This window comes from Marmota monax, unplaced genomic scaffold (genome assembly GCF_021218885.2).
Source record: "Marmota monax isolate L192 unplaced genomic scaffold, Marmota_monax_Labrador192_F-V1.1 WCK01_AAM20220418_F8-fsc00024, whole genome shotgun sequence".
Taxonomy (NCBI): Eukaryota; Metazoa; Chordata; class Mammalia; order Rodentia; family Sciuridae; genus Marmota; species Marmota monax.
Window position 1 is genome coordinate 20,958,166 of NW_026695224.1, and position 9,247 is coordinate 20,967,412.

A 9,247-nucleotide genomic window follows, 5' to 3' on the forward strand; every position below is an offset into this window, starting at 1 on the left:
AAAGCTTTTTCATTGTTTGGGGCAGGGGGTTCATGTAGCACATATTTTGGCACAGAAACTGTCTTACTCAGATCTGAGCAAGTGATGTCTTTATTTTTATTTCTCTGGTCTCTTTACATGAGGATTGGCTAGTTAAAAACTAGACAAGTTAAAATTCAGGACTAATTTACAATAACTCAATAGATTATCCTATCAGTGATTTAAAACTCTGTTGGTCTTGTTGGTTTCTGTCATCATCTCCAGGGCAAGGCTGGCTGTGGACATTGTAAATTCACAGACTTAATTGTTCTCTTGCCCTTACAGGGACAGTGGAGGCCATGTGTCTTTTGGCAGTCAGTCCAGATGGTAATTGGCTAGCAGCATCAGGAACTAGTGCTGGAGTCCATGTGTACAATGTAAAGCATCTAAAGGTAAGTGTAGGATTTCATAACAGCAGTCTGGCGGGTTTTGTTGTTATTGTTTTGGTTTTTTTTGCAATACTGAGTATTGAACCCAAGTCTTCACACATGCTATGCAAGCACTGTACCGTATCCCTATATCCCTATCCCTTTTTAATTTAATTTTTTAAATGTATTTAAGTGGACACAATATCTCTCTTTTACATTTATGTGGTGCTGAGGATCGAACTCAGTGCCTCAAGCATGCTAGGCAAGCACTTTACCACTGAGCCACAACCCCAGCCTCCTTTTTTATTTTTTGAAACAAGTCTTGCCAAATTTCCAAGGCTGGCCTCAAATTTGTAATCTTCCTACCTCAGCCTCCCAAATTGCTAGGATTACAAGCATGCACTACAATAGTCATCTTAGACTTTTTTTCTAACCAAAAATTTATCCTATTTTAGATTCTTGATTTACTTTGTTGAAATTCAGAAGCCATGCTCTGTTACATTAAAATCAGTCACTGGAAATGACAAAACTATTCATGCATAGAAATTTGAAAATCTGATATTCATGCCAGGTGAGGTGGCGTATACCTGTAATCCCAACATCTCAGAGGCTGAGCCAGGAGGATCGCAAGTTCAAAGCCAGACTCAGCAAAAAGCAAGGTGCTAAGCAACTCAGTGTGACCCTGTCTCTAAATAAAATACAAAAAAAGAGCTGGGGATGTGGCTCAGAGATTGAGTGCCCCTGAATTCCATCCCCAGTACCAAAAACAAAACAGAACAAAACAAAAAACTGAGTCACGAATTATGACTTACCAAGTCCTCATCTTCCTCACAAAAATCAGATTAGAACTATTCAAAATTTACAGTAAGCATTAGAGTTTATAGACACCAAAATACATTTTCATAGATTTGTGTGTTACTGCATACAGAACTTAACCTTTATTATATGTTCCTGCCATGTACTAAAAATTTACCTTTGAGCTTCGCTTGCCATTTCAAAGAGTATTTATGGGTTAGGGAATAGCTCATTGGTAAACCACTTGCCTGATATGTGAAAGGCCCTGGATTCCATCCCCAGCATCAAAAATAAAAGAACCTTCTTTAGTGCATGTGTACTTTGCAATTGTACATAAATATCCTCCCTAGGCATTAATTTATTTTAAACCCAGTGTAGACTAGAGCTGTAGGTGTCCTGATCAGAGGCATATTTATGAGGAGTTCATTCAGACAAATGTACTCTGAGGGAAAAGCTGTACTCTTTTTTTGGTGGTACTGGGAATTGAACCCTGAAGCATTCTACCACTGAGCCACATCCATAGACCTTTTTATTTTTATTTTGAAACAGGGTTTTCTAAATTGCTAAGGCTGACATTGAACTTGAGAGCTTCCTATCTCAGCCTCTCTAGTAGCTGGGATAAAAGGTGTGTACCACCACACCTGGTTGGAAAAGCTTGCCTCTTGAATTTTCTGCAGATGCTGTCAGTTTTCTAAATATAAGTCAAGGGGCTGAGGATATAGCTCAGTTGATAGAGTCTTGCCTCACATGCACAAGGCCCTGGGTTCAATCCCCAACACCACAAAAAAAAAAAAGAAGAAGAAGTCAAGCTGGGTGCAGTGGCACACACCTGTAATCCCAGCATCTTGGGAGGCTGAGACAGGAGGATCACGAGTTCAAAGCCAGCCTCAGCAAAAGAAAGACACTAAGCAACACAGTTGACTCTGTCTCTAAATAAAATACAAAATCTGCTGGGGACGTGGCTCTGTGAGCGAGTGCTGCCCGAGTTTAATCCCTGGTACCAAATTTTTTTAAAAAATGAAAGTCAGGTTTATTGACAGTGAAATGCCTGGAGTTTATGGAAACTTTTTAGAATTCTTTTGAGTTCCAAGGAGCAGTTTAAAATAAAAAAAAAAACCTACTCGGGTTAGAGGTGTAGCTCAGTGATTGAGCACTTGTTTTGCATGTATAAGGGATTAATCCTAGCATCAAAAAAATAAAAATGAGCCAGGCACCATGGTGCACACCTATAATCCCAGCAGCTAGGGAGGTTGAGGCAGGAGGGTTGAAAATTCAAAGCCAGTCTCATTAATTTAGCAAGGCCCTAAACAATTCAGTGAGACCCTGTTAGTAAAATAAAATACAAAAGAAGGGCTGGGGTTGTGGTTAAGTGCCCCTGAGTTCAACCCCTAGTACCAAAAAGTAAACGAACAAACGAAAACAAAAAAACACCGAAAAAAAACTGACCTACACCATCTAGTCATTCTTGAGGGAAGGTACCTTAAAGAGTTGTTCTTTCTTTCTGTTATTTTTTTCCCAGCTTCACTGCACAGTGCCTGCTTATAATTTTCCAGTGACTGCTCTGGCCATTGCACCCATTAGTAACAACCTTGTCATCGCTCATTCTGACCAGCAGGTAAGAGAAAGTTCAGTGCTTCTAATTCCATTCTACTAGATAGTAACATGGAAGCTGAGGTAAGGTTGAAGGATCTTTTCTCAGAAGGCACAGCATACAGTTATTTGTCCTGTGTGAAGAGAAGCTTCTGTGCGTGACCTGGACTCATCTTAGGCTACCAATACCTATTGTTTTGATGGGCACAGTTTGCATGGTGAAACAGATTCTAGAGCACAGAAACAGGAGGATAGAGGAATTTTTTTTTTTTTTTTTTAAAGATGCTGATGGATCTTTATTTTTATTCATTTATTTATATGTGGTGCTGAGAATTGAACCCAGTGCCTCGCACATGCAAGACAGCGCTCTACCACTGAGCCACAATCCCAGCCTGGGTGGAGGAATTTTGATGTGCTCATTCCACTCATTATTAATTTTAGACTAATAGATAACATGGGCTCAGGTCCTAAGCTGAATATGGGATGACAAGATTTTGAGAATTCATAGTGATTAAAGAATGTATAATCCACTTTTACCTGTGCAAGTGAGGAAATCAGACATCATCAATATTCTGTCTCATCTGTAAAGTGGAGATGATAAGAAACATCATCATATATCCCCCTGACCTTAGAAAGATTAAATGTGATCTAGGGAGCATATTTGGGTAGACCTTTAGGCAAATGCTACTTAGTACTGTGATGAGCAGTTTTTACACTCAGACACACACACTGTGTCCAAAAACTGAAATCTCTCACTGAGTCCTTGACCGAAGGCTGAAGTTTAGTGAAGGTACAGCCTTGCTTTTGTCCACCTGACATCTTTTACTATCCATTGTTCCCTTAACTTTTTTCAGTTATTAAAACTGGTGGGAATTTTTTTTTGTACCTGTTTGATTAGCAAGGATTACAGAGTTAATAAAATACAAAGTGTTATGAGCGAAGGAACCCTCTGATGCATTGCATAAATTAGTGTACCCCTTTGGAGGGCATTTTGGCAGTTTCTTCAGAATTTTTAAGTCCATATAGACTTTTACTCAGAAGTTCCACTTCTGCGCATTCTTCCTTTATGTGTTCAGTTGTGCAAAAAAGACAAAGAATAAATTGTAGCCTTTTTTGGAATAGCCAAAGATTATAAGCAACCTAATGTCCATTTAAGCAGATGAGATAAGTAAATCATGATTAATCCATAAAGTGAGTGGATTATTACTGTTGATTGTGTTCTTCAAAAGGGCACAATTAACAGTTAAGTTTTGTATTTCAAAACAATTAGAAGAGCATAGAGAATCCCAACACATAGTAATGGTGTTCAAGGAAATGGAAATGCTAATTACTATGATTTGATTATTATATATTTTGTATATGTACTGAATTACAACACTGTAGTCCATAAATAAGTACAAATATTACATCTGTTAAAAACATGGAAAAAAGGGGGTATCGATAGGTACCAGTTTCCACAGTATAAGGGTAAATGAAAAAAGTATGGTACAGAACAATATTATTATATGCATGAAAAGTCTCTGAAAAGATGTGAGCAAGAAACTGAAGTCCAGCTGAGTGTGGTGACACATGCCTGTAATCCAAGCACCTAGGGAGGCGGAGGCAGGAGAATTAAGATTTGAGACCAGCATCATCAATTTAGGCAGATCCTCTCTCATAAATAAAAAATTAAAAAGGATTGGGGATGCTCAGTAGTAGGAAGCCCCTGGGTTCAGTCCCCTACTACCTCTAAAAAAAAAAAAAAAAAGGAAGAAGAAGAAAAACAAATTGAAGGCTGTTCTTGTCTTCAGGAAGAGAAAGATCAAGATCCAAGGTTTGCCCCCACTGCCACTCCCCAACAAGATTAGAGGCAGCCACAGGTCACAAAGGCAGGGGAGCTTGGCTAATCAGACTCTTGCCCAAGAATTGGACAAAAAGACAAATTCTGGTCAAATAGTAGTTGGCTCTGAACTCCTTGGATATAGGAGTTCACTGGCTCCAAGGCAAATCTGAACTGGATGGGCCAACGTTACAAGGGAGCAGGAGCCAGGCTTGTAAGCCGAGAGAGTCAATGTAGAGAAAATAGAAGATCAGGAAGGAGAGCGGGGGCTGTCTGGCAACTTTCCAGTTCTTGTGTGTGTGTTGCATGTTGTATTTTTGTGACTGTTCTACCTGCTTATCAATAAAACTTCTTTCACTTAGGCAAAAAAAAAAAAAGATTGCAGGGTAGCTGGGTACTGAGACACACGCCTATAATGCCAGCAACTCAGAAGACTAAAGCAAGAGGATTGCAAGTTCAAAGCCAGTGTCGGCAACTTAGTGAGACCCTGTCTCAAAAAATAGTTAGGTGTGGTAGCACGTATCTGTAATCCCAGCAGTTTAGGAGGCTGATACAGGAGGATTGAGAGTTCAAAGCCACCCTCAGCAAAGCAAGGTGCTAAGCAACTCAGTGAGACCCTCTCTCTAAATAAAATACAAAATAGGGCTGGGGATGTGGCTCCGTGGTCAAGTACCCCTGAATTCAATCCCTAGTACCCTAAAAAAATAAAAGGTCTGGGTATGTGGCTTGGTGGCGCAAGTAGTACAGCACCCTTGGGTTCAATCCCCCATATCAAAAAAAAAGTGTGTGGGGGAGATTGCAGGATAACTTCTTTTCTCTTATTCTGTAGTTTACCTTTACATTTAAAAACAAGTGGTAGGAAAGCATAAGACTAAATATGGTATAGTCAAGTATTGTTTAGATATTTTCTGTTCAGGAATCAGGGCTAAGACCCATAAAGGTTATGACCCTTTTGGATTTTTGTGGGTACTGAGCTACATTCCCTCTGAATCTTTACTTTCATCAGGTATTTGAGTACAGTATCCCAGAAAAACAGTACACAGAGTGGAGCCGGAATATCCAGAAACAGGGGTTTCACCATCTTTGGCTTCAAAGAGATACTCCCATCACACACATCAGTTTTCATCCCAAGAGACCAATGCACATCCTCCTCCATGATGCCTACATGTTCTGCATCATTGATAAGTCTTTGGTGAGTTCTGCACTATCCCCCCCTGAATGTTTTTCACTTAGGAATCTTCAAATTCTTAGAGACTAATGAGAGAAAGAATCAGAATTAAGTATCCTAGTATATTTTTTGGTGGAAAGCAGCTTTTGATATATTTCCTCATTTGCATTTCCGCTGTTGGGAGGCTTTCAGGGAAGGGGTTAGCCTTTGTATGCTGGTGTTTGTTGATATGATTATTTCTCTACTTTGCCAGTAAGCACACAAACTTAAGTAGAAAAGTGATTGGGTTGGTATTCACAAGATCACTCTCATCAGGGAACACCATTGATTTGACGAACTTATTTCAACTCAAAATCCTAGGGTGGCTGAATAAAGTGGTTTCGTTAAATTAGATGTTTTGACCACTGTATCCCTTGGCTAAAGATCCTGTAGCAGGGAGGAGTTGGTCTTAAAGTCTTGAGTAAAGTTCAGTCAGAAAAAAGTCCTTTCTTCGTGACTATGATTCTTTGCAAGCTGCTGTTTGATTTACCCCAAATATACATGTCTTTTTTTTTTTTTTTAATTTTTTTATACCTTTATTTTATTTATTTTTATGTGGTGCTGAGGATCGAACCCAGTGCCTCACATATGCTAGGCAAGTGCTCTGCCACTGAGTTACAGCCCCAGCCCTTTATAAAATTTTGTAAAGATATTTTTTCAGTTGTAGATGGACACAGTCTTTATTTATTTATTTATTAGTTGTAGTTGGGCACAATACCTTTATTTTAATGTGGTGCTGAGGATTGAACCAGGGCCTTGCATGTGCTAGGCGAGTGCTCTACTTACTGCAAAGCCACAGCCCCAGCCTACAATCTTTATTTTATTTATTTTTATGTGGTGCTGAGGATCGAACCCAGGGCCTCGCACATGTCAGGCAAGTGCTCTACCGCTAAGCCACAACCCTAGCCCCCAAATATACATGTCTTTACTGGGCAGAGGCTTTCTTTCCTAGGAGCATTATGGGTTATGGCCATGCCAGCACTGCACTTTGGGCTTAGATTACAACCAACATTGGCTGTTTTGGTGTATCTACGAAGGTCGGGGTGGAAGGAGCATGGGGAAACAAGCAGATGGTTCTAAAGGAGGTGTGCATAGGGATGTGTCACTGAAATTCATCTCGTGGGCCCTGTGTCCTCTGGGTGTGGGAAGCAGAGCTGGCTGACAAGTGCCTTCTGCAAGATGAGTGATACAGGAAGGGCCCCTCCTACTCGCATGCTTCCCTGTAACTTGGTCCAGATGGCTTTTTCTCAAGCCTTGGTGATAAGTCCATCACTTCCTCAAGCTGGGAACAGTTATTTCCCAAGAAGTCAGAGATGGAAGTATCATTTGTTTCGCCAGAGGCCATTTCTTGAGGTGTCAGTGACATCACTGGGAGTGGTTTGTGTTGAGGTTTCACCTGGGGAGAACTTCAGTCAGTTAGCCAGTCTGTGATCTTGTTGGGGAAGAGTCTAGAAAGCACAAATCCTGTGTGGGCTGAGTTTCTGCACATGCTGATTTATTCCATTCTGACAAAGTGTTGCTGGTGAGATTAGCCAAAAGCCTTAGCTGGGTCCTTTGATCTCGTGGACTACCAAGTGCTTTCTTGCCTCCTCCTGCCCTATTTATCTGAGGTATAACTGGAATAGTTCCACAACTGTCTTTCCAAAGTAAGGAAAATAGAGGTAAAATACAGAAGTAGTGAATAATCAACATGGTAATTGGAAGATGGTGTTGGCCTGAAAAACCACTACAGTCCTTTGGTCTATGCAAGTTCAATAAAAGTAACATTTTAGGCAGGCATAGTGGTGCATGTGTGTAATCCCAGTGGCTTGGGAGGCTGAGAGAGGAGGATCACAAGTTCAAAGCCAGCCTTAGCAACGGTGAGGCGCTAAGCAACTCAGTGAGACTCTGTCTCTAAATAAAAATACAAAATAGAGCTGGGGATGATGGCTCAGTGGTTGGGTGCCCCCGATTTCAATCCCCGGTACCCAAAATAAATAAATAAAAAATAAAAGTAACGTTTTAAATAGTGTCCTTTGTCTTTTTAGCCTCTTCCAAATGACAAGACCTTACTCTACAATCCACTTCCTCCCACAAATGAATCAGATGTCTTCCGGAGGCGCACAGCCCACGCCTTTAAAATTTCTAAAATATATAAGGTAAAATATCTTGTTGTATGTTGCATGGCTGACTCCTCTTGGTATTATCAAAATGTAATAAGCTCCACAATAAGAAGACAAGAACACCTTCGCTTTATATGTAGAAATCCTGGTTTGGGAGGAACAGATGACCATTTGAGGTCCTCTGTCCCTATGTCTCGATTCCGTTGTTCTTGCCTCAGTAAATTAGAAGCATTTCTTTTTCATTGTTCTTAAGTTAGAGGCAGGTGTTCAATACTTATCTCAAATGATGTTGGTGCTCCGGTGGGGGTCTTTTAAGGGTGAAAGCTGGTTTTTCAACTTGACTTGCTGTTAGAGAATGTTCCTGACATGAATTTTAAGCAAATGCAAGTCACTGAATTAGTTGTGATTTCCTCTTTTTATGGCAAGTCTTTTCACTGTATATTAAACATATCCATTGAGCTTATGATGCTACAGCTACTTGAGCCAACTCAGAGTTTTTCCACAGTCAGATTTTTTTAATGGATGGATTCATTTAAAAGCTCACAACTTCCTGACTGTTTTGAGTGCAGGAAAAATTGTTAGACTTGGTTTCATCGAGCTTTGAATGAGGCTAACTTTTTAGTTCGAGTCTATTCAGAACTGGCCCTTGATTATAACTCCTGGTGGCCTTACTGTCATCTTTCTGCAGCCCTTACTCTTCATGGATCTTTTGGATGAAAGGACACTTGTGGCAGTAGAACGGCCCCTGGATGACATCATCGCTCAACTCCCACCACCCATCAAAAAGAAGAAATTTGGAACCTAGAACAGGGCACTGTCTGTGTCCTTCCTTGAACTGTCTACCCTGTTTCTTTTCACAAATCACGATAATAAAACAAAGTTATTCTTTAGAACAAGTCATTATTAATGTTATCTTCTAAAACAATGGACAGTAATTTCCCTTCACTGGATAAGAGTGAGTGGAGATTTCCTGCAATGGGGATAATGTTCTGAGTAGCCACAACTCATCTAGATTTTCCAGTTTCCTGTTTGTTCTTTAGATCTCAGAAAAAAAGGTGATCTGTCCCTCTATTTCCTACCATGTGCCTGAATCTTCAGAGGGCTGAAGGTCACTTCCTGCCAATATGCAACCTATGCAAAGGCATGAGAAGGTGTCCCCTGGAGGGCAGGGGATTGTGGTTACATATTAAAGATAGCCTCACCACTAACAGCCATAATCAGCCTTAGGTTCAAAGAATTTTAGCTGCAGCATCATGAGAGAACGATCCATTGAAAAATAAATGCATTTTTGCAGTCAGCTGTTAATTTTATTTAAAAGAAAAAAAATCAGCCATTACCCATCTTTTCA

General features: G+C 40.2%; 1 protein-coding gene across 3 annotated transcripts in view; it reads left to right on the forward strand.

Annotated features, from left to right (window-relative positions):
* The window catches only part of Utp4 (UTP4 small subunit processome component), a 28,362-nt gene extending 19,567 nt beyond the window's left edge, over positions 1-8,795 (forward strand). For 2 of the 3 annotated variants that reach the window (XM_046434402.2, XM_046434403.2), the window contains 5 exons: positions 304-410; positions 2,701-2,796; positions 5,597-5,782; positions 7,825-7,935; positions 8,588-8,795. In XM_046434402.2, coding sequence (XP_046290358.1) covers positions 304-410; positions 2,701-2,796; positions 5,597-5,782; positions 7,825-7,935; positions 8,588-8,704 — 617 coding nt within the window. In that variant the 3' untranslated portion in view covers positions 8,705-8,795. The remainder of the gene's footprint in view (positions 1-303; positions 411-2,700; positions 2,797-5,596; positions 5,783-7,824; positions 7,936-8,587) is intronic. The other variant, XM_046434404.2, reaches the window with a different exon arrangement.
* Positions 8,796-9,247: the final 452 nt, after the last annotated feature.